Here is a 26,236-nt window from a genome sequence, read left to right on the forward strand (position 1 = left end):
AGCATACTAACAGCTCTTAAAGCATTCTTCATCCAAGGCTATCCTTACTCCCAGCATGTTCTTCAGAGTATCCGTAGATAAACTGGAGAGTGAGGGTCCCCAGAGACTTCCTCACACTATGCTAACAAATCTTACAAAGAACTTTTGGGTTTAGCCTGCAGAACGGCGAGGGGCCTTGTGATGTTAAAGTTAGGCAGAACTATTGTTAGTGAAAGGAATAGAGTTCTTGACAGAAAGTCTTTGCTACAGGAATATGAAGTCTTCAGCAAGAAGGGGAATCACAAGCTTTCTTGAAAACAGCTTAGTCATCACTGGCTTACGGTATAAGTGAGTTAGGAGTCTGGACTAACATAATGAACAGAAATTAAGCTCTTATTGGTGGAGTGAGGGAGGTAAAATCTAAAGAACATGTTGCTTTATTCATTACAATTTGTATGAGGGGAATTTAGTGAGCTGGCAGATGGCCTGTCCCTAAGAAAATAACTGATATTTTTAGAAGTTAATGCAGTGCATTTGGCTGAAAACAATTTCTCTGTGATGCATTTAACTCTCTGTTCTCCATGTGGACATTTGATGAATAAAGCTTTTCTTAGCTGAGAATGAAGCAGGTGGTGATAAAGTGCAGTGATGTACTTATCTTTTGCTACCTAAAAATCTAGTTTCAGATTTGGCATTGCATATCTGTAGACATGTGTGATAACAGCAGTGCTAATGACATTGGTGTTGACACTTGCTCTCTTTGAGCATGATCACATTAAGCAATTGCTAGACCTGCAGTACATAGTTCTGCTATGTTCTCAGAGAACAGTAGAAAACATTGGTTCAAACAGAGATGCTTTGTTAACCTAATATGTTAGTGGTTCATAACTATTTTCATGTTCTGCTACTGCAGTAAGTATGTTTTACTAGTGATGCATTTTGTTACAGTTATTTACTGTGAGATGCATTTGGCTGTATTTATCCACAGAGCACAAGACAATTCCTTCTTATTTGAGGGGGGTATGCCGTCCATTCAGATGACAAAGATCCTTATCAGCACAAGGCTATATCTTCTTACACAAACATTCAGTTTGTGTACGTTGGCAAAGGGGGAGTTTTTAAGCATTTTCTGCTTGTCACTGGGGAGTGACAAGAGAAGATGAGACTCCCACCTCACAGAATTGTCATCCTGAAGAGTTGGAGGCCTGAGGGACTGAAACTTACTCATTCTCTAATGGTATGAAGCATGGGAGAGTTAAGCAAATGCCAGACTGTGGGACGTTTTCAGAGTTTAGTTGGAGTTTGAGGGCATGCATCTTGGATGCATTGTTTGGACACATGTAATATCTGGGATTTACTGCTGAGTACCCATGCTATTCTTGACACTGTTTAGATAGCTATAGTTTACAGTATCATATTCATGAACCTCAGAGCTATCCCTTGCACATGCTCTTTGGCCTCTCTGTGACTATGGTTCCCCTTACTGCTTAGGTTCTCTCAGCTTTCTGCTAGCTGTTTTTTTTTTCTTTCTTTCTTTCTCTTTTTCCCTCCTCTCTCCTGTTTCTCTCCTTGGTATAGTTACACATTCTGTGCATCACTTACTTTCTGTAAGCTCATTCCTAATGCTCCCCTTGTAATTACGGCATATACCTCTGTCCAAACCTCAGCCCTGCATATGTAGTCTGTTTTCTTTGCTCTTGATTGTGTTGTCTGAGGCATCTCTATCTGAAATCCTGGGATCAAACTGATCTCCTCGGTTGCAATGTTATTTTCTTTCTTTTTTTGTTCTGCAGTCTTTTCTCACTTTACATCTCATGTCATCAATCCTGCCTGCTTTTGCCTAGTCTCTACCTCTGACTCATTATTTGAAAACTTCCATCCTTTTCACCAGCTTTTCATTTCTTACTATGCATAGGTTCCTATCTACTTTTTGTAATTGCAACTTAAAAAGTACAAAGTGGCCTCTCTTCTGCAACTCCTACCTTTTCACAGACCATAAATGTTTCATTTGTTCTTCTTGGATTGCTGTGTTTGTCTCAGTTATTGCAATTTTTTCTGTCTCTTTCTCAAACCCACTTCCAGGACTTTCATCCTCTTATTTTCTCAGTGTCCTTTGTTTTTTTGTTTTCACAATACAAGTGTACTTCAGTTTTTTTTTCCATATTAAAAAACTTCACTTACCTACCCAAATTCTGCATTTCTCCCTTTAATTTCTTAATTCATTTAATGATCTGCTTATGGCCACTGACAAGTTTTTCTTCATTTTCATTCCAGTTGCTCTTGAGTCCAGCTTCTTCCCTCTGCGTTCCACTAGCAGTGAACTCGCCAAATTCCCTAGTGCTGTTATTCTAGGCAGAGCTCAGAACTACACTCATTCTCATATGAAGCTGTTGGAGCTTTCAGGTGAAACGTTGCTAGAAGTGAAAACATACTTTGGTCAGTTTCACTGAGTCTCTCTCTTTTTTTTTTCTTTTTTCTTCCCACTTACTTAAATTCAGAAAAATCAATTATTTACATAAGCCTGCTTTCCATTTGCCAATATTCTTCATTACAGTGGACAGTATAACAAATCTGCCCATCACTAAAACCTCAGGCCTTGCTGTGAGTACCTTCCTTTTGTATTGTCTTTGTTTTGCTTCACTCTCTGCCGTTATCTTTAGTTGCTTGTCTTGTGTTGTGGTTCTAAATGCTGTGACACAAGGATTAACTTCAAATTTTCATTATTCAGGTGAAACAAAATATATTCACTTTTGTTTAAGAACTTTTCTACTAAGATTCCGTATATATCCCCTTTGCGCTGCCCCCCCCCCCCATTAATTGTGGGAGAACTTACCTACTCCTTAAAGGGATTTGTGGGAGTTCTTGGGGTTAGCATTTTGGTGATCTAATTTTCAATTTCACTGCCAATCAGGTGGTTTTCACATGGAGCTAAGGTAAAGGCTCATCCCTAAGCTATACCCAACAAGGGAAGCCTTGGCTTAGGAGACCTCCAACTCTTCCAAGAGAGAAGAAAAAGAAAAATTTATTAACTATTGCAAAACTGGCCCAAACCCCAGAAAGAACCTACATAAACTATGAAGCTAAGGCTTAATCCTGAGGCTGAATAATAAATTAGTATATAAAAATATTTTCAACCTAGAAATTAACTAGTTAGATTTCTCTTTTGCAAAGGTTGACCAAACTCTTTCTTACCTGAACAAGTTTGTTGATTTGTGTTCCATAAACTCGAATCCACAACACAATAATAATTTTAGTAAAAGTGTAGAAAACTTTTTTAAGGTATGTGAAGGATATAGTGAGGTAAACAGTAAATTCTTAAATGGCAGGTATGCACTGAAGCTAAGCTTTGTTTTTGTGGCTTTCTGGTTTTTTTTTATTTCTACACTTAAAAGTATTTGACAGATTATCATTAAATTATACATTATTTTTTAAAAAAGCTAAACCATGAGTATTTCAGTTTCTTGTAATTTAAATTCTTAAACAAAAACTTGAAAGCAGCTGGCCATCTGGTCCTGGTCAATTTTGGTAGGTATAGAACAAAAAGAAGTAGTGATTTTCTTGGTGTGATTATTTGTATGTACCTCTCTGTACATACAGGCACTCAAGAATGGAGACTTCTTAGCCTTAGCAGTTCAAAGGCATGTTCCTGCTTTGTCCTTGCATGTATGGCAAGGCATGTATGGCAATGGACAGGGCATGCTGCAGTTTCTCTCAGTTGTCTAAAAGCATTCTGAGACAGCTTTTTAAACATCAGCCTCTGTTTTTGTTCTTACTTTATTTTCTTGTTTTTATTAGCTGTACTTATTTGGTCCTACTTTCTTTGTATAAAGTAACTTCTTTTCTCTCCCATTCATCTTTTCCCTTCTCAGTGACATTTTTTCTGTAGTATGGCCCATCTCGAAGAGGATACTTTCTTTTCCTTGATGGATGTGTAAGATGATTGTTGTCTTTGGTGAGGAACACATTCTTGAAAAATGCAGCATCGGTCAAAATCTGAGCCAAAAACTTGGGAGAAGTGGGAAGTTCCTTGTGAACAGATCCATTGCTCAGGTTAGAGTTAAGTCTGAACCAAGATCCATTCTCAGACCATATCAGGCTTCATTGGTTTGTGACTAATGTCTCCCAGGGTACTTCACCAATAGGATCATACCTTCCTCTTCCTTCTCAGCAAAGTCAACATGGTAAGACCTCTTGGTCTCCCAATAAAAAGGCAGTCTCACTTGGCTTGTGACCTTCACTTTTCCATAGGATCTTACTGGACTGGGAATGCTTTTCCTTTTGTCAACAAGAAGGATGTTATATTATCTTCATTGCTATCAGCGACGTATGACTCTAGGGCGTTTGCTGTTGCAGATTATCAAGCCTTTCTGAAATCACCAGTGGAAGTAATTGGCATTCTCCAAGATGCTTTCCTATATGTTTTCTTCTGTTTTGCCTTATAATCTCAATGGAAAGCTTTTGAAAACCTGAGGTTGAAAAAAGCTGAGGATATAAAGCAAGTGGAAGGTACATCAGGGTACAGAGTGTAAGTGTACTTGAGCATAATCAAGTGAGCATAATCAAGCCAAAAAGCTTTCCATCTCAAAGTATTTGTGCCAACAATGTGAATGTGTTCATATATAATGCATCTCAACCTCTAAATATCTCTTCCTTTTTCTTTGAAGCAGAGTCACACATGAACCGTGTCTGAACTTTTTCAGCTCACACACTTAAGGCACAATTTTTCAGACAAAAAGCTCTCCTAGACATACATACATGCTCCCTGTAATATGTAAGCTAGTGAGATAAGACTATAATTACATTATCTTTATGGATTGCATCTTGCATGCCCAGATCTCATTTTGGAACAATTTCTAGCCTGAAGAGTTGCTGGTTCATTGAATTCTAAAGGAGGGGGACTCCTGCCCTCCAGTAAAGAAACATAGACCCTCAGTCAATACTGAAAGTAAAAACTCAGGGTAAAGTGCCTGTAAGAAGCTTTTTTGAGTTAATGAACATGAAGGAAATGTGCGTTGGTATATATTTTGTGCACAGATAACGGGCATCAAATAATACAGTCTTTGGTGTCTTCATAGTCTAAAAACCAGTCAGATGCATGGAGTATTTTATATTTACTATTGCTACTACAATCATCTGCCCAGTTCAGAGTCTCTCTCTTCCCTGTTAAGACTGCACCTTAATTAGTGTATCAGGTAATATTACTAAAACTCATCTTGGATGGTTCATTGTCTGTTCATCATGTCTTCCTGAAAGAGCTGTGTGGGTTTACTTTGGTAGTATCTTGGAAATGTTTGGAGGGAAAGATTATGAATAGACTTGTACTGCACAGTGCAACAAGTTGAAGAAATAAGCTTTTTCACAGGGAGAAAAAAGCTGAAAAATCTGTGATGACTTTTTAAAGTTTCTGTTAGAGCTAACTTCAGTTAGACCAGCCTCCCAAAGATAGCTTTGTCTTTGTTCTGACAAACTTTGCTCTTACAAAAGGGAATGTTTTTCTGACTGAGAATTGTTGGCTCTTTATTCTGCAGTTTTACTTATTTTGACAGTGCAGTATACTTGGGCTTGAAGACCCTTGAAGATAAGGTAGCGACTCAGCATAGAAAATACAAAACAAATGTGTTGTATTTGTGTAGTTTAAATTGCTTAGGAGATGGACTGTAGCATAATAAAGAATTTTTCTCATTTGAGAAACCTTTCCAGATGTGTGTGACATTTTCAGGGAAGCAAGGTAATAAATCTTCTCAGAGTTTAGGGCTTGGTTTCCTTATAGGTTGCAGGCATTTAGTATTGATGAAACAGCTCATCATCCTTTGTAGCAACATGACAGCTTCAGAAAAGACTGATTTGAGGTTCTCAAATAATTCAGCCCTACCTTACATTTGAAGAAATTACACATAAGAGTTTTTTTCATCCTTTTTCAACCACATTTAACTTTTTTCCGTGTGATTTATATGGATTATGGTGTTATGAATTGTGGTGCTAAGGAGATTTTTTTCAGGAGGCAGTGAGGAAAAGACTAACAGTGCACTGATGGTTGAGGCCATGCTAATGATTTATTGGAATCTTGATTGTTTTGGGTGGAACAGCTATTAATCTAAGTACCTTCTACTGAGATTGACAGAATATTTTTACTTATGCATAAACTATATATATATACAATACACATACAAATGGTGCCATTTAAGTACTAACAGAAGAAAGTTTTACCCATTTTGTTTAATGGGAACAAAAGATTACCTAATGTCAATTGAGGTGTGAGGCAAAGGACCAATTTCACTGTTGGTATAGTAGTGTTAGTATGAATTTGAAATACCAGCAGAAATGTTGTAGCGCAGTAAAACTGGTCATGCAAAAGTGACTAGCCAACTACTTTCTTTATTGATTTTTAAAATACTTTTAAGTGTAAACTGCTCTTTCAGAGTCTTACAAAAATGTGTGTTCTATGATTTTTGTCCTTCTTTGGTCCTTGCAGCAAATGGCCTTCTGTTAGATTTTAGTTGTAAAGTGGCTTAATGCAACTTCTTAATGTTTATATCCTTAATTTGCTGCTAGTGCTTTAAGAACACCAAGGATTACTTACAGCTGAAGAGTCAGGAGGGGAAGGATAAGAGCAAAACCTTTTTTTTCAAATTCTATTTAAAAAATGTCATGGTAATTGACTTCAAAGAAAAGTGAATACTTGTAGATTAAGAGGTCCTTTCCAGCCATTTTCTGAACATATTTAGCCAGAGGACCACGTTTCTTTTCCTTCTAGTGTTTGATATGACATGGTAAAATACATTTAGTTGATCCCCAGATGCTGATCTGCTTTGTAGGAACCACTGGTATGGATTGGTTCAGCATTCACGCTCATATTTTGAGGAGAGGGTTGGACTAGGTGACCTCTGGAAGCCTCTTCCAAACTAAACTGTTATATTATGATTGTATGACACAATTTATGACAAGGACTGTCATAAGCAGTTATTGCATACAGTGGAGAACTCAAAACTCTTCTTCTGGATAATGACAGCCAGGATCTGCCTACCATGTATGCATTTACAGTGGATCCCAAGAAATTAAAAAAATTTCCCACGAACTATGAAATGAAATTGGAAACATGGGACCTCATGGCAAAGAGAAAAAGTATCTGAGAGTGTGTATTTCATTCTGGAGGATGGCTTTTATTGCATTTTCTTGCACTTTGAAGTGTTACTGCTTCAGGCAGTGAGGAACTCTGTAGGAAAAAGATCAGTATTTTGGCACTCAGCCTTTCAGAATACTTTTTATATGTGATAGTATATTAATGCAGCATGAATGAATCTAGTGTTGTTACATTTGGGATGCACAAGCAGCTCAGAGATTGAGGCAAAGAAATTCAATTAAAATATTCAGTATTATAGTTATATGAATTACTTTCTGTAAGCAACAATGAAAAATCTTGCCCTTCAACCCAGTGGAAAGTAACTGTTTTGTAGGAGGGAGTGAAGTGTCTCTTAGAGTTGTATTAGAATGATACCAAAGCATTTGTAGTAATTGTACATAATATGCAGTGTGAGCTCCTCTGTGAAAAGTGATTTCTTCAATCCTAACCCTAACTTTTAAGCAGACAAGACTATGCACCATATAGGTGGGGAACAGATGACTTGTCTAGGAATACTAGGAATATGCTGATAAAGCATTTCTAACTAAGCATAGCTATATGTGCAATGCTATGCATTCTAGCCCTCATCCTCTTCAGAAGGAGTCTTAGTCATGACTTCTGAATTTTTGGTAGGGTAAAATAATTTATGTGGCCTTGGGCTAACTAATTCTGTTTAATTATTTTATATAAATTAACTAAGAATAATGGAAGCCTTTGATAATAGATCGTCACTGAATTACTGCTCTTTGTTATAAATCGTGTCCTTAAGTTTAAGTAAATGAAGAGGAGTTGTTTTTACTTTTTAGCACTTGAGCCATACAAACTATTGCATGAGTTTTGAATAACCATGAATTAACTATGCGTATTTGTATCTGCGTTGATACTTACATTGCTAAAGAGGGCAGTTCTGGATCCATGTAACATTAGTGGGACTCATACGGAATACAGCTACTTTAACAATGGCTATTTCACTAACTGTTGCACTAACGGGTGCTGTAGTTTACATAAGGGTCTTATATGACCTTAACATGGTGAGAAGATCTACCAGATCCCCATGCCCCAACCCCTGTTGTGTCTTGTCAAGCCCACCTGTTACCTCCTGTTGATACTGAGTTGCAAAGAACTGAAGTGGGAATGCATTCTTTTTCTTTTGTTTACTCAAACTTGTAGAACCATGAAGCCACCTGGATGGCCTTTTTTCCTGTAGAGAAAGCTGTATTTTCTCCATGGTGTATAGTAAAATAAAATGGAACTTATGCTTGTTTAGAAAACTGTGATATCTGTGGAAGTACATTTTCAATATAAGCTGTACTGATATGACTATTTTAGTAGAAAATCATACCACTAATTAATTATCTGTGGATAGCTCAGGGCATAGATCGCTCTATCTGCATCTTACTATGGCAAATCAAGGCTAATATTATTTGATCTTTAAGATCCTAAAAGTAAGGAGAAAAAGAAAAATAAAGCAATCACAAGCAATCTAGCTGAAGCCTTAGGATCCTAATTTGAAATTTCCTAATGGTATCCAAATAGGAGAGAACATCACACTGCTGCTATTAAGTGCTGAACCTAAAATGGGAGCAGGCCATGAGACTTCTTGTTCTTGTCACCTCTTTTCACAGTCCTGTTCCCCCCCCCCCCCCGAGTTTCCTTGTTCAAATGGGTTCTTGGCCAAGACATGCATAAATACATTATTTCCCTCAATAACAGTAAGTTATCTAGCAGAGATATTTTTGGCCTATTTTACAGTCTGGAGATGAATACTTGCTTACAAAACTACTTTTTTGTTCATTTATTTAAGGTTGCTAATCTTGCTTGTTCATTGTCAACAAATGAAGATGGAATGAAAATTGTCCACGTGGCAGCTAATCACATAGAGACTTTGTGCCCACAGGTATGACTTTTTTCAATTAATTCCCATCAGAGTGCACTGGGTGTATGCTGTGTTTTTGTTATACAACACAGATATCTATTCATAGTCCTTCAAACTAAAATTCACACTGGATTCACACTAAAATTCAGGTAAGTTGAGACCAAAGGATAAATCAAGGGCAAAAAATTCAGTTAATACTTTTATTTCTTTGTGGTAACATAGTTGTTAATAGTTTGTATTGATTGGGAGCCTTAAAAAGTTGTAAGAACTGCAGTTGAAAGAAACAAATGTTTCTAGATATTTCTGAAATTAGACCTGATTGAATAAACAATGTTATGCGATAGGTAAATTGGAAGTGTCTTTGCTCTTACAAAGCAATACATACTTTGACTTTTAACTTGAAGCATTATTGCATCTTGGTTTAGTGTGTACGTATATATGTGAATGTTCCAGTGTGAATTCCTCTGATTAACAACAATCCAAAAGCTTGAGATTTTGCATTAAGCAACTGAACGAGAAGCAGCACAACTACAGATGCATTTTTGGGAAGGTATTAAGTACCAAAAAGGTACTCACTCTGTATTTGTCGTATTCAAAATTATACGCATACAAAATTCGGCAACTGTATTCTTCTATTTAAAGCAAAACATGTTATCGAATTGTGTGAATCTGATCTGAGTGCATCAGCTGTGTAAATTCAAGACCATTAGTTCTTTAAAAAACAATATAGGTTACACAGTGGCCTAAATATTCATACTGCTTCACATGTTTGAATGATAAATGCAGTAGAAATAGAAAGTGTGAAGAGCAAATATTAATAATATGTTCAATTACAAGGTTGAGAAGTCCATTTTATGCCTGTTGAGTAAATGGCAAGACTCAGAGAAACTTACATCAAGAAAATGTGGTAGTCTGAAAATTTCACAGACTACAGTGTTTTGTCTTGAATCATTCAGTTTGTGTATGTTTCTATAATGTTTTTACAATTCAGTGTTTTTTTTCCATCCCACTCTTTGCTTTAATTTATTATTGGTTTTAATCTTGTAAGAAGAATTTATGAACAGCTTCTTCCAGGTTCTTTGTTTCTCTGAGGGTACAAATGCACCTTTTTAATACATTATTATGCATCCAGATGTAATTTTCTTTCTTTTTATTGAAAACATGCACTTTAAGTATTGAATTTGGTACCATAAACTCCTAAAATCCAGTTTTTACTCCAACATTGATTTTTCTCCACAGCCATTTAAGTTTCTAGGGCTTTAATTTCCTGTAGTAAAATGGAAGTTTGGTTTAGTTTTTTTTTAACCTCAGGGGTGAAACTGGGATGAATTAGTTGATGATTATAGATCTGTCTAAATGATGAATGTGATATGCACGTATTCAGATTATGTAATTATTGATGATGTGTTCATCATGCAAGATTTGCTGCTTTCTCAGATAAGCACCATGCCTTGTGAAAGCAATTGGTGTTTTACTTAAATGAAAAATAACAGAAGGCAGCTCCTACTTTTTTACAGTAAAGCAGATTTTGTCGTATCATTTAAAAATTCTCCACAGGGGAAGTAATTATGTCTGAAGATCTCTGCAGGGCCTATCAGAGTTTGGAAGGGGGAAGTCTGCATGCAGAACTCCCCAGTGTGCTTAGATCTTTATGGTAGAAAACTTTTTTACTCTCATATGCTCTGAAGGATGCCTTGTTTGAAGGGAGTCATGTTGTTTGCGTTGAAATCTGAATAGATTGAGTTAAAAAGACTCTAAAACCAGAAAAACCCTTGGAGTCTTGGAGTTCTGCAGATTTGAGCAGTAAAATTTTCCATATACCAGTAGGGAAAAAGCAGATACAGAATTTGCAAACACTGGAGGAAAGCCTTTACATTATTAGAATTCATACAAACACTTATGTTACACTGACTATGCTGTACTGTAGTTAAAAAATAGAGGGTTGAAATATTTTGAGATATTCAACAAAAGAAATCAGCTAGAGATATACATTAGAGCAGATACGAAACACATGATGCTTGTTATTACTGTATTTGCATGAATATTTCATGAGCAATTAACTTTAAAAATATTTAATATTTTGTCTATAACAATAGAATAAATAAAGAGCAACTAAAATGTTTCACAAAATGAAAAATAACTTCTAGCCTAATTGTTATTAGCTTTTGGGGAGGGAGGGTTTCTTGAATATTTTATATAAATACTTACAAAAATACCTACAAAAGCAAGCGCAAACTGTTCTGGTTGTGAACAGCAGGGGTAGAAATCTGCAGAATTATTTCTTAATCTAGAATTTGAATTTGTTACCCATATGTTTCACTTCTGTGGTACATTTTAAGAAGTTTCTGGCTCCTCTTTTATACGTTCCTCTGGAGTAGACAAAGGTTGCTGATAGAGGTTAAACCTGTCAGAGTTAAGAAAGATTCAAAAACATCCTAAATATAGGAGACTAGCAGCCAAGGGTGGGGGTTTCTCTCTGCCTGGATTCTTGATTTACATTTACATCCAGTTTGGCCTAATTCACTTTTAGGTGGCTCAACAAGCATGTCTGGCACACTAGACCAAAAGGGGAGGAGCTGGGGAAAAAAGACCCAGAAAATCTGTTTGTGTTTGTGGATATAAAGAGGATCCAGCCTGCTGTCTGGCCTAGGTTCTGTGCAGGAACTGGGTCCTTAAAGCCATTTTTCACCTAGCACAATCCTACACTTTTTTGAAGGACCTGTTTGGAAGTAGAGGAGGTGAGTGAGTGGACCTTGACAGTAAAACATGACCTACACGGGCATTGCAAGACCTTTTGGCTCTCATATCCAAGTAGATTGCTGTGCTGACTTCTGTGCCAGGCTGTGATACCAAGGGCACCTTCCTGCTTGCTTTGAAAAGGAACATCATACAGTGCAGACTAGGTTGTCCAATAATATAGTACACATCATGCCACAGCCATTATATGAGGTGACTGAGGAGCAAGACTTGTATCCTATATGGCAGAATTTGTCCAATGAGTGCCTTGGTGAAATGGAGGTTGGCTTCCTCTTAGCCCCTGGCACTCTATCTAAGGGTATATTTCTTCTGAGAACCAAGGAACTTCCAGTTCTGTATTCTCTCTCATACAGATATAACTGCAGTAGACACCAGCATTTGCCTTGATGACTAATTACAGAAAAACGAATGGAAAGATTGCTTGTAACAGGCTTTACCTTTCAGTTCCATCACTGTTGTATGTGCAGTAAATGAAATTTTACTTCTGGAGAGAATTACCTGAGATTTGTTAGGGTTTTATTTTATTTGTTTAGTAGGTGTAGTTGGATTGTTAGTTCTCTTCGTGTCTGTAGTAACTTGATGCTTTGAATCTTAAAATTGCTCTATAGTGGAATGCCCATTGAGCTCAGTCGTAGGAAGAATCTGATATATGTAATAGTACTTCTGCTCTGCACTGCTTTTCAGAACCTTTTACTGACACCTGACTATTGATATTAGTTTATTGAATTTGTAATATTCAGTAAAGGGATATTTAAATGTATTATATTTCTGTCCCTTATCCTATTTCTCATTCAGCAGATTGTCTTCTGTAATTCATTTAGTGCCTACACTTTTTCTTTTTTTCCCCACCTCTGTTTCCTGTGGGCATCTGCACTTACAGTTTCTGTTGTGCCTTACCAAAATACTACATGAGAAGCTCAGGTGGCTTACTTAGGAACAGAGGAGTTTGCCTAAGTTTGAGTCCTGTTCTTGAAACACCTTTAGTTCAGCTGTCTGGAAGAGGCTGTAACAAACACCCGAAAGCTAATTTGGGTCTAATCTAAATTGGATTTGTAAATCTGCAGGTATATGAAAAGAAGGAATGAGAAAGGGAGAAGAGTTGGGCTTGGATTCTAGCAGCTTGATAAGTAGAGGGGACTTGGAGAGATGGCTCATGACAACAAACTTAGTTTTGAGATCTTGCAAAACCTCCTGAGAATCTTTCACACCAGATCTCTGACAACTGTTAAGACTGGTGAAGTATGTTACTACAAAGTATTCATATTGAAAGACCTCATTTAAAAAATATATATATGCAAGGCTTTGTGGGTTTTAGATTCCATGTTTATGAAAATAAATTGATTCTTAAGTCAGAAACCCTTTGCTGTTTTACTCCAAGTGCGTTAGCAAGGGCACACAAACTGATTTCATTGGGCCCCATAGTTCACTCTTCTCCATCCAGATTTCATGCACGGATCTCAGGAGATAATGCTGATCAAATGATACACTAATTTTTAGAAGAATCTATTTTCTATTTAGGTTCTTAAATTCACTGACCAAAATGTAAGAAACTGCTTAGTATTTCCGTTGTTCTCAATAGAACAATGGAAATAAAGGGGAGCTCAAATCATGTGACTTCACTCGTGAACTCCCTGTAGTACGTCATGCTATGTGGGGGGATCTGGCAGAGAGAGCCATTATTGGTCTTTATGATAGGTTTGAAAGGAAGCAAAGAATTCTGGTACGCTTCCCACTCTCAAAGAATGTCTCAGAAATTTCCAGTTTCTATGTTGATTATTTTTTTTATATATATAATGTTGTGAAATATATAGCATATATAAATAAAGCATATATATCTAGACATATCTTCCCTCACTCTAAAATCTCTTAGGGACAAAAGGTAAAAGTTGTCATATTTTTCATTTCTTCCCTCAGAACAGTTCTGTTAGTATCCTGCTGTAAATCAGGCTGATTATTATTTTGGTTTGCAGTGCTTTAGGACCTGTTTTGGGTACCTGGCTTTGCTGTGCTCATTTTACTAAGATGTAACATTTCTTTCAATACGAGGGGCCTCCCCATTCCACAGGAGGAAATCTTAAACTAAAATTTTTCAGTGTACACAAAAGCATCTGATAAGCATCCTATCTTAGTGCAGTTTTCCAGGTAAAATTTCAGCATTTTCACAATCCAAATCAAAATGTTTACTTCTGGGCAGGAGTACCCATCATCTTTTAAGAATTGTTTGGATGATGTTATTTAACTCCATTCAATAAATCACACTGCAAAATCTTCTGTTAGTAAATTCTTAATAAAATGTCAGACTTCCGAAATGGTTTTAGACATGACAACCATTCAAAAGTCCTGCAGACAACTCTCTGAAATCAAAGCTATGGCTCTTCTAGAACTCTGTTGGTCATAATCTGTAACAGACAATACTCAAGTGTGCTCTTCATTGACCTGTGTTACCTGAGCACTGATCTTTAAGTAAGTTAAACTGTGTGGTGTTTTGGGCTCATTGATGCAGTCTGTTTTTACTTTTATATTCGCTGTTTCTTCCTCTCTCACAATACTTTTCAAAAATTAATTTTACTAATGAAAAAAGCATAACACTTGGCAGATTTGTGGAAGACAGAGCTGTCATTCTCAGTGTCATCTTCCCTTGTTGTTTCATATGTGACTATTAAAATATCACCAAAGGTAGAAGATGAATTTTTTGTGTGTGAGAGTTTGTAAATCAGTGTGATTGTCCAAGTAACATGAAGAGGTATTGGGGTAAGCAAGATGCTGAGCTGATTGGCAGAAGCATACATATCAGATAACCTAACCATTCAAATAGTGATCTGATAGCTGTATCTTTAAATATTTATTTGGGTGACCAGCATAATTGAGCTGCTCTTCAGTGCTAACCTGACCATCTGGAACTCACTTCAGTATTTGGAGATTACAGAACTGCTTCTTTCTTGATACATGTACTTGCAGTGAGGAGAGCAATAAGAATTGCAGAGACTTGGGGTCTGGTCTGCCACATGAGAAATCTAGCCCCTACAGCCCTCTTTATTAATTTTAGTCTGGGTGCTGTTATAGTGATGCTTTCTTTCCTGTCTCTCTAGTAGACAGCTTTAAGCTTATTACACGTTTGTCAGGATCATGTGAAATGGGCATGTTGTTTTGTGTTATTTGTGGGGTGAAGTTGGGAGAGAGGTCCAAAGTAAGCATTCCCAGTTCAGTCCACCCACCACTTGTATTTTGTCCTCTTCCAGAGTACACTGATCACACCTACAGCTTGGTTCAAAGTGTCATGGAAGCCTAAAGCAGCCTAATGTTTCAGCCATGTGCACCACATACAAATGTATTCAGCTAAGAAGCTCTCAGTTCCAAGCAGGGACTACATATTCTCTGTATGATTTCTTGAAACTATGGTCATGAGTTTGTTTCCTATATATTTTGCTCAAGCTCTAAATGTAAATACCCTCTAAATATTTATTTTCTCAAAAGTAAACATCTTATCAGTGCATTTTTCCTTATAAAAATCAACAGGGGTATTTAATCTTTCTTTTGAGCTATATTTTGATTTAGTCTTACATTCTTTAGCTTTTGGGGGGTTGATGCAGATAGATGGATATTATTTACTTCTGTATTATTTTCTAAGAAGTGTATACTGTATTGAACAAAACTGAAAATTCTCCTTCACAAAAAAGACTTGATAGATAATAAGGGAGCAGCATTCTTGCTTTTGATGTTACATTTTTCAGATACTAGAGTTCAGATTTTTTTTTTTACAGTGCTGTAGATTTTTGAAGTTATCAGAATCTGCATTACCTATATAGTTACTCTTATATTAGAGAAGATCAGTCATCCTTTTTTTTTCTTCGCTGTGGTACATTTAAAGATGGGGGACAATGAAGAAGCTTTTCATTACCATCATAGAAACTATTCACCATTATCATTTTAATAACCAAAATTGTTTCATCTTCTTGGTTGAACAGGCTGAGTGGCATCTTCTTTGCTCTGTCATAATACTATTTTCTCCACATACAGCAGTCCTGTGCAAGGGCGGAAGTAATGGGGGGGAACTTGGTAAATCAGTGAGGTCTCTACCATCTTCTTTGAGAGATAAAACAGATGTTAGTATCTCTGCCAGTATCAGTTGTCTTCTTAAGTGCCATCTCCAGTCTTTCAATTGAGAGATTAATTATAAGTACTATCATGCCTTAATAATATTTTTCAAACAGAAGCAGACATTTTGGTAAAGCAGTATATTTTTTTATGTAACTTTTCACCATGTTATCAAAGCCCAAACATGATGTTGCTAAGTTAATGAATAATTGTCATTAACTTTGGTAGATAGGGTAGTCTGCTTGAGTGTTCCTATGCTTAATTCTTTTTCTTACACCTTGGTTCCACAACCAGTTTAATTTGGCATATATCGTCAGTGCTGCCTAGGAGTTTGGTCTCCCTCCCTATTCCCAAGCTGTTATTCCTGCCTTTCCTTGTGCCTAAGATTAGCAACTGTGTAGCTACTCAGTGATCTGGATTAGGAAACTGATGCTGCTGAGAATTAACCTGCCAGGTAGGTAAGGTCAGTTTTTGGTCAAGTCAGTTGCCAGATCTGGTTTACTGTGTGGATGTGTGAATACTACCTGCTGGCTTAATCACAGAATCACAGAATAGTTGAGGTTGGAAGGGACCTCTGGAGATCATCTAGTCCAACTCCCCTGCTCAAGCAGTGTCACCTAGAGCACATTGCACAGGATCGCGTCCAGGCGCGTTTTGAGTATCTCCAGAGAAGGAGACTCCACCACCTCTCTGGGCAACCTGTTCCAGTGCTCTGTCACCCTCACAGTGAAAACGTTTTTCCTCATGTTCAGATGGAAGTGTCTGTGTTTCAGTTTGTGCCCATTGCCTCGCGTCCTGTCGCTCGACACCACTGAAAAGAGTCTGGCTCTATCCTCTCGACATCCTCCCTTCAAATACTTGTACGTGTTGATAAGATCTCCTCTCAGCCTTCTCTTCTCCAAGCTAAACAGGCCAAGCTCTCTCAGCCTTTCCTCATAAGAGAGATGCTCCAGTCCCCTAATCATCTTTGTAGCCCTTCGCTGGACTTGCTCCAGTAGTGCCACATCCCTCTTGTACTGGGGAGCCCAGAACTGGACGCAGTACTCCAGATGTGGCCTCAGCAGGGCTGAGTAGAGGGGGAGAATCACCTCCCTCGACCTGCTGGCAACACTCTTCCTGATGCAGCCCAGGATCCCATTGGCCTTCTTGGCCACAAGGGCACATTGCTGCCTCATGCTTAACTTGGTGTCCCCCAGCACTCCCAGGTCCTTCTCCGCAGAGCTGCTTTAAGGGAAGGAATGAGAGAAAGGAGCCTGAAGGAGGGGCAGACCACTGCTTTCAGTGGTAGACTCCTTCTTTCAGTGGTAGTACGGACTAATGACAGATTAAATTTATAATGGCACAATTTTTGTTATAAAGTTGATGTTTGTTACCAGTATCAGTGAATAGCTGTTATCACCTATCAGTAGGCACTGCATTGAAAAAGTTGCTACTCCAGTCCTCAAATGTATTATTAGGATCCTATTTCTTGCAGATGATCCTTTGTAACATGAGAACATTTCGGCCTTAATGTGATGGGCTGTCCGCAGCAAAGGAACATTCACAAAATCAGCCATGCTACAGAGTTTTCAAGCTGGGTATCTGAAAAGGACTGAAAATAAGACAAAGAAAACCTTTCTACTTTCCTCTAGCATTATTTTTTGACATTAGTAGCTGTAGGCTGTTAACCTTTTTCTGTTTGTGGAATTTGACGTGTCTTCTTATAAAAAAAGATGGTAAAGTTTGTGGCATTTTTAGCTTGTTATGGTTGTTGGAATTCCAAAGCTGGGGACCACAATAAAGTATTGGAAGGCCTAATACCATATGCTCTTATTCAGGTAGACTTATTTGGATGTTTGCTTTTGCTTGAATTTTTCCAATAATTAGAGTTTGAAGTTAAAAAAGAAAAAAAAAAGAAAAAACTTCTTAAACTATGATTCTTGAATTCCCCTGAAAGTCTCATGATGGCTGCTTGTCTGTTGTATGATAGTATTCAGAGAGAGAATAATTAACTACAAAATGCCTTGAGGTTTTTGGTCTTAGCTTTCATGTTTCAACATCCGTTATGTTAGAAAAGAATCCTCAATGAATTCACAGTTTGTAATATTAAATAAAAATGCCAACTAGACATGCTGGGTGGCCTCATCTTCTGTAGCAATACAGAAGCCTTCTGTTTTATTCTCTGCTTTCCCCACCTGCAGTCAGTGCAGGCATTAGGAAGGCATAAGAATGATTAAGTTTCTTAAAGTTCCTGGAGGGCATTCACTGTGAATTCATACTGCACAAAAATGCTGTTAATGTTCTGTAAACAATTTATTTCTCCCTGTATCTTTAAAATTTGAAAGGATTCTTCCTGGAAAGGTATTTTTTTTTCTCTCTTCAACTTCATCCTTTTTTCTGAATTTATAAGTTTTTCTTGGATCCCACATTTTTTGGTGACGGTCCTGTACCAGAATTGCTAGGGAAGGAAAGAAAGGTAATAAAACATCATTATTAGAGGCTTGTCGTAATAAGAAAACTACTGAGTTTGTAGAGGAGGATGGCCATACAGTAGGCAAGTTTGCAGTAGGACATGACAGCAAAATAATACCACTCTTATGAAATTCATATTTTCATGGTTTCAGAAGAGAGAGGAGGACAGGAATAAAAACCAGAGAATATAAATACTTAGAGCAGGCAGTAATAAAGAAATACAAATAGCATATGTTGACAAGGGAACATGTTCCTCTTGTTGAAGCAGGAGCTTAAGATCGAAGTCACTGCTCAGATATGGTTCCATCTCTGACGCAGCTTTGTTTCGTGGCTTTGGGTGTATCACTAGTGTCAGCTACTCCCCCAGTTTTGGGATCCTGTTTGTATCAGATGGAGTATTGGATGCTTAATGGGAATCCCCAGGGATGGTTCTGAACCCTAAAGGCAGCTGTGGGGTAGATGGAGGGCAACAGACACAAGCATTAAGGCTGGCACTGTGGCAGGGAGTGGTAGGCAAAGTTCAAACAGCAGTTACCAAACATTAGCGGTGTCAGGTTGGATTCAGGATCCAGATCAGACTTCTCTCCTTAATTTTGTGGTCTTTTTTGCTATCTGAATAGAACTTTTGTACCTGGCCATTATGCCAGGAGCACACTCAGCAGAGAGGTGCGTTATGGAGGGAGGTAAGAGAAAGCCTGAAAAAAGCCAGAGGACACAAAAAGCTGTGTTTGCAATTTTGTGATGTCCTCATCGCTTTTACAAATTGGGTGCAGTTGGTGAAATTATTTTGATGCAAAGCTCCTTCTGATTTCATGGCACATAACAGCCTGGACAGCTAGTGCTGAAAGGTGCTGCTGGGAAGGATTGTCTTAAGTGGTGGTGGTGTGGTTGTTTTTTTGTTTTTTTTTTTTCTTTTCTTTCTCAGGTCTAATAATATTACAATGTAATGTATGTGTAAAAAAAAAAAAAAAAAAAAAAAAAAAAGTATGAGACAGGCTGAGGTAGCTGTCCAACCCACACACTTATGTGTGCAAATGTGTACCATGAGCTGCAGCTAAGAAATTTTTGGTGCTTTATATTCCTAGTATCTTCTGCACAGGTTTGCAGAGCAGAAAAAGCACAAGAAAACTTCATTCTTTTTCTTTGCATCCCCCCCCCCCCAGTCACTGGTACAGGGGTGGACTTCAGTGAATGGGGATAATTCCACCACCTCTCTCAGGAAAGTAAGTGTTTGACCTTAGAGGGTGGAGAGAGAAATCATTCCACAGATTATGGCTGATTCACATTCCCTTTCAGTTTCCATGTTTTTAATTTGGGCCTTTAAATGATTTCCATAGAAGCAGCATCAAATTCAAGGCAGCAGATGACTACCCTTCTTGTGTTTTCATGATTTTTTTCCTGGAAACAGTTTTGCTAAAATGCCATTAAAAAGGCAAAGAGAAGTAGCATATCTGCAAGTGTTTTTCGTGTCTGTTATATTTGTATGATGATCAAACACAAAATATATCTGGCAATTTGACAATCTGCTCTACTCAATTCCAAATCAAATGCCATCAGGAAATGTGTCAGTGAGCACAACATTGGAAACGACCATAGAAGTAGAAAGTACAGCACCAGTTTGATTCCTCTACCTATTAGATAATTGTGCAATGCTATTGATACTGACGCACAGAATCTTGGCTCACTTGCTATTCTCTATGACTTAGAAGAAGCAGCTTGACTTACCTTCTTAAAACTCTCATTACTATTTTAAACAGAATAATTTCAAATAAAGTTTTTCATTTTCTTTGGAACTTGCTGTGTGATATGACATGCTTGCTAGATGTTTTGAACCAGATTACAGCATGCATGTTCATTTTATGCATAATATAGGGGTAAGGTAAGTGTGTTTCTAATTACACCACTTCTCCTAATCTCCTTTCCACTTTTTCTGGAAAAAAGCAAAATGAATTGTAAACTAGGACTAGTAACTGCAATCACACTAACTTAGAATTCTGCTCCAGCATCAGTGAAATTTTTGAAGAATGAAGACTATGTTTTGCTGGCAATGGTTGATCCATATCTCCAGGGCAGGATTATCATCCATTCATGCATAGATTACCGAGAATGGTGTTCTCATAAGGAATTAGTTTCTGGGTAGTACACTGCATCCTCCTGACATTCATTTTAGCGATATGTAAATCATGGCATGCATAAGTAATTAGTAACACTTCAAAAATCACCCATTTCTCCATTTCTGTTTCTTCCTTTTTTTTCTCTCCTTTTTCTTGAATCTTTAATGGTAAGACTCTTTTTTGTTGTAGGCAGTAGCTTGTCTCTTTCTCAATCCTGTTTTAAGTTAATATCCTGCTGGGGTTTCAGCATGTGGAAAATAGACTGAAGAACTAAAGACATGGAAACAATAGTACCAGCAATAGAAAAAGTAGTCATTTGATGGTAGGTAAACACACAGTTTAGATAGAGTGGGGCCCTTTTTTTACGGGAAGAGAATGTAAGTGATGTGTATGCATAGCCTGTAGGCAGCTTTTTTCATGGTGATGAGTTTTTGCACTTTGGCTTCAGAAATGATTCTTTAAAAATAAGAGGAATAAAGATTTCTTTCTAAGAGAAAAATGGTTTTCTTTGAGTTTGTCATTATCTACCCTGAACTGTCATTGCTTTGTAGAGTAACAAGTTTGGGGTTTTGTGTGTGTGTGTGTGTGGGGGGGGGTTGTTTTTTTTAATGCACTTTTGGCTTGTAAGGTGTTCAGAGTGCATACATGAAACACATGTAGCAGAAAATGAAACTAAAGAAGGAAGTGTGGAAACACTTAGCTTACCTTCATGTTGTACGTGCTTGTTAAGATCTTGCTAAAATACTGGCAGTATATTGCTTTCAGTTTCCCCTACTTTCATATATTTTTTTTTCTAGTTGCAGATGATTTTGCCAGAGATAATTTTACTTGAAAAAAATGGTGGTCTGAAACCTGAAGAACTCCTGTAGTCCTTGTTTGCATCATGATGTTGTTGCCATCATCATTTGAGGGAAGTTAGATAGTATTTAATTACAGCTCAGATAGTATTATTTTTGTTTGATAGGGCGGATAGCTTGTGTCTGAAGCAAAACCTTACAGGAAAAGAGATGAGATAGGTCTTTTGTCATAACCCACCTTGACTAATAGTGCCCCTGTAACACTAAATAGACTTTGATCTCTGTGACACAACTAGACTAGGCAGTCTAGTTTAGTATCTAGCCAGTCTCCTCCTTGCAAATGATGAAACATGTTGTAGAGTTGTGAAATTATTGATGTTCCCACCAGCAGGGCACAGAATATTTTAATTGTTTGATTCTTCATGGTGAGAGATATTTCACAGAAAAAGAATCCCCAAATGAAGTAGGGGCACTCTTTTGTTGTAAACAGTTGTTTACTGAGGGCATAAAGAAATTTTGCTGTATTGGCTTCACTGTGCAAATAGTTCAGTATAACATGTCTGATGGTGTCCCATACCATTTGTTTTGGAGGAAATTGTAGGATCTTCAGGAAGTTAGTGATAGTTTTATGCTGTTATATATAGAAATCTATGTTCCTGAGCAACCAATTACTCTCTTTAAAATAGTTGAGTAGTGCTGTACTTCTTGTATAGAAATGTAACTTTGGAAACTTACTTCCGCAATGAAATCATATGGTATCAACTCTCATTGGCTAATTGTATTCATGTAAAATGCATTATTGGAAGTAAATCTCTTATTTTTGTCTTCCCTTGTTCCTGAACATATAGAATATATTTGAAGTGTCATCATGTAGTTGCATCAGATTCATGATGCTGTTCTGATCTTTGTTAAGCCCAAATCATACTGTCTTCCCAGTGTTCTTAGTGTTTTCATTCTTACTTCTCAAGCCCATTTTTTCCCACAGTATCCTCTTATAGTATGAATTGCTAAGAATTAAATTTCAGTCTTTGAGAGGATGCCATGCCATTGATGTATATTATGGGATTATAGCACATTCAGGATTATTCTAAGACTGTGTTAGGGTAAACAACTTCTTGTGCAGTTGTAGAATGATTTGATTTTATGAAATCGTTAGGATTGCTGGCTTTACCATTTTTTTTCTGGATATGTTGTTTGCATCTCTTCCTTCTAGGTTATTTGATAGAGCTCAAGCTTAGAATACAGCTCCAGATTTTAGTTGTAATGTTCAGATAACTTCCTCAAATATTAAACCTTTAACTCACATTATTTCTGATACCTAGTGCTTCAAGTTAGACCTGGATAACAGGATGATAAAGGTTGTCCTTATTAAGGATGTTTGCCCTAATTATTCCCTAACATTAAAAAGATGTATTATGAGCATTTTCTAACCATGTGACTAAATAGGAACATCAGTACAGAAACACATGACTCCATTCATATATAAAACCAAACATTAACTGACATTCCAGTCATATGGTACTGATGAATTAATAAACTACTAGAATTTTAATTTTTTTTATGGGTATTGGTTATTCTTACTTAATAATTGCAAGCAAGCTCCCTCCAATACCTGTCCCACTAATACTGAAGACAGATGCCTTACCTGAAGTTACATTCTAAAAGCAATCCTGCTAGAAAAAGAAAAAAACAGGTTGGAGGCTTTTTGTTTTTGTTTTTTTCTTCACAGTTGTGTTGTGTTGCTTAAAAATTAATTGGATGAGAGGATCAGGGAAAGAGGTTTGAGCTGCAGCAGAGAGAGACACAGCAAAGTGCTGGGAGCCTGCAGTGAGGGGCCAGCAGCAGGCAGTGATGCTGCAGGGTGGTCAGAAGAAACTTCTAGGGACCAGAAAGGGCACGGTAGTGCTTGCTGCAACTTAAAAGGTCTTTGACCATGGCAGCTACAGGTGAAAAAGTGAAGTTGGGCATTTTTGTCTCCATGACTGACATGGAACATGTTTGAGGATGTCTGTCAGTCCCGCATGTTCACCAGACTGTTACTATCCATTCGTGTTTCCAGAAGCACTGCAGGGGTTTCCTACGTCCACGTCCCCTTCCCTCTGTAAATCTCCTAAAACTTTCTAATTGTCTATTCAGTAACTCATTTTTATGCCAGCAAGTTGAAACCTCATCGTTGTCTACAGTTTGTTTCTTTTTCTCAGGGTACACCATAGTTTATGTATGTAATAAGAAATACAGGGCAATGGCATTCAGACGAATATGTAAAATCTTAAAGAATATGGCATCACTGAAGACAGTTGTCTGGAATGATGGCAGTTTTGTTAGAAACCCCAAGAAGGAAAAAAGAACTAAATAGCTAGACTTAATACATTTTATAGGTTTTTTGTTGGTGGTGGTGGTTGTGTTTTGCATAATACCATATTAAAATGTAAAGGAAACAACACTTGTGGCATACATGTTGAACTTTACAGCTTTACTGTTTTTTGGGGTTTTTTTTTTTGCTATTTCAGTATATAAGGTATATTCATATGTGCTTTCAAGCGCCCCAAATATTCAAAGACTAATTAAAGTATTGTTACATTGCAATTATAGTTCCATTGCAGTTATATTTTATCTCTGTAGAGTTTGCTACGTGAATGAATCGTCCATAAGGACCTTTCTGTTTTATATACCGTGCACTGTAATTAGACTGAAAATATACTTGGATATGAAATCCAATAAACAGAAGGTTAATTACATAAGCTCCATTTTTACAATGTCATTTCAGTATACTACTAGCTTAATTGATATTTATGGGTGTTGTATTCTGACATAGGGGTTGTTAATGGTGAGCATTAATGCTCTTAATGCATTAATTAATGGTTAATGCTTTCAAGAGCAAGTTCTAGTTATCTGAACATTACAGAACATTATCTAGTTGCCTCCTTCTCTCCTTCCCAGTCTATAGGATACAAGAAAGTAGCTGTTTTAGTTTGAAAACTTAAATAGCGTCTAAAAGTTGTAGCTAAAATTCTTTAAAGTAATTGACCAGTGTTACAATTCTTTTGATTTTAAGTGAGATACTGGATGTGTATCTAATACAAAAAATACAGTTTGAGATGATGCTTTTTAGTTGGGGCGGAAATGCACTGTTAATTCTCAAAATAAACTAGATGTGTGACTCATCCCCCAATTACCTTTGAAGATCTTGTCCGAAGCATTTCCTGAGTCATTTGCTGACCGTATATTCAATGAGGTAAAAACAAAAGTGTTTATCTGTTTTGGTTGCTTAAGTTTCAGTATGACAAAACAGAGAAAAGTGAAAGCAGTGAAAGGAGCTAAGAACTGCGATTATTAATGATAGAATAGTAATGAGAGTGCAGGACATAGCGTTTAAACTAAATGGTTTTGTGTCTGGTTCTTATGTTCCAACACCTAAAAGAGTCTCTGCCTTTTAATATTGTGATACTTGTGGAAGCCTGACCCCAGGCTGAGAATGGGATCTCAGCATATGGAGCACTTGACACACAAGTTGGGCACTGCCAGTAGGACCTTCAGTGAACTTTTTGTGCTCTGTAGTCCTAGCTGTCTGCTTGTGTCAGGTCAAGTGAACTAGAGACCCCAGGAGGCAGTTGCTGTTGGATGGATTAAAAAAGTCTATGGGTTCAGTCCATTTTGCCCTTTCTCCTAAAAACAAATGAACAAACCATCCTGCCATATGCTGAATACTTAACTGTGTTTTCAGGATTTTTTTTGCACTAACTTTTTAAACTGAGTAGTGAGAAAATACCATTTTTTGCCTCAGAATATTCTGTTAGGGTTTCTGTTCAATCACAGAAATGTTAAAGTTAACTTTGTGTGCATTTCCTGTGGAAGGTTTGCATACGCAGTCATAAAGGTGCATGTAGGAACAGATGCCTATTTGTGGGGCAGGGGCTTTCCATGTGCAAAGCTTATTCAGAACATATTTGGGCAGGGAGGTGGAGGGAGCTTTTGAGGATGGGTTTTTTCTTCCTTAGAGTGGTCCATGCCTCTAAGCAGTACTAGACTGTGTTGGGAGGCATGCTTATGAGTGAAGTTACACCAATTGTTTTAATAAAGTACAAAAACATTATCCCAATATAATAAAAACATCTTTCTATGTATCACTCTCAACCATGTTCCAGACATCAGGTAATAAAGCCATGTAAGATTCTAGTTCATTGCTAGCCTGGAGTATCAGATCAGTAAAGCTTCAAGTATTGTTGGCTTTATTTATTCATTTATCATAAATCCTGTTTGTTCTTGAGGAATTTTTACCTGCATGTTTGCCATTTGGAAGCCTCTTGGCCAGTAGCTTGTAACAGCAACGTAGAAATTAAATCTGCTTTTAACCGGTGGCATCAAGAAGGCCTTTGCTGTATTTTAACAGTATGTTAACATATACTGTCTTTGTGCAGTGACCTTTTCTCGAAGCTTAAATTTACCTAGTAAGATCAACCCAGTAAATCCATACCTGACTTAGTCAACTATATGTTCTCTAGTTGCTCAGACAGCTCATGCAGTCTCCATCCTTGGAGGATGGGCAGCCCTTCAAGACCTTCTTTCTACATCAACAGATTTCTTAATCTTTTCTGAATATGATGAAAAATCTTACTATGGTCATGTTGATGTCCCAGTGTACCGCCCGTGCACCTAACCCCTTTTAATAGTCAGTACTTGCAAATGCTGCTGAGATTATTGTCAGAGCTTTGCAGGATATTGCGAGAGAACACTGTGTGCTGTGAATAGAATTTTTCCTATTTTCAGAAGCAGCGGGAAGTTTCTTTTGGAAGTACAATCTTGCTTTGTCAGTGCTATCAGAACTTTTGATCTAATGATTAAAAGATCTCCCATAACTTTGCATCTCCTTTTAGCTGCTTTCCTTGGGGATGGATTTCACCTTTTACATTCACTGAACAATTGAAATTTATTATATTAATATAATACATATAGTAGATAATTCATTTACTCTTGGAGTGTGCTTATCCCTTGGGTAGAATTTGTCTATTGTTTGGAGATGCTTTACTGATATCTGAATTTTTTTAAT

General features: G+C 37.3%; 1 protein-coding gene across 1 annotated transcript in view; it reads left to right on the plus strand.

The window, feature by feature from the left end:
- CTNNA3 (catenin alpha 3) overlaps nucleotides 1–26,236 on the plus strand; it is a 586,211-nt gene that overhangs the window by 370,209 nt on the left and 189,766 nt on the right. Inside the window, exon 10 of the mRNA XM_013945648.2 lies at nucleotides 8,904–8,996. Within this exon, the coding sequence (XP_013801102.2) occupies nucleotides 8,904–8,996 (93 nt within the window). The remainder of the gene's footprint in view (nucleotides 1–8,903; nucleotides 8,997–26,236) is intronic.

The sequence above is a fragment of the Apteryx mantelli genome, chromosome 7, assembly GCF_036417845.1.
Source record: "Apteryx mantelli isolate bAptMan1 chromosome 7, bAptMan1.hap1, whole genome shotgun sequence".
Lineage (NCBI taxonomy): Eukaryota > Metazoa > Chordata > Aves > Apterygiformes > Apterygidae > Apteryx > Apteryx mantelli.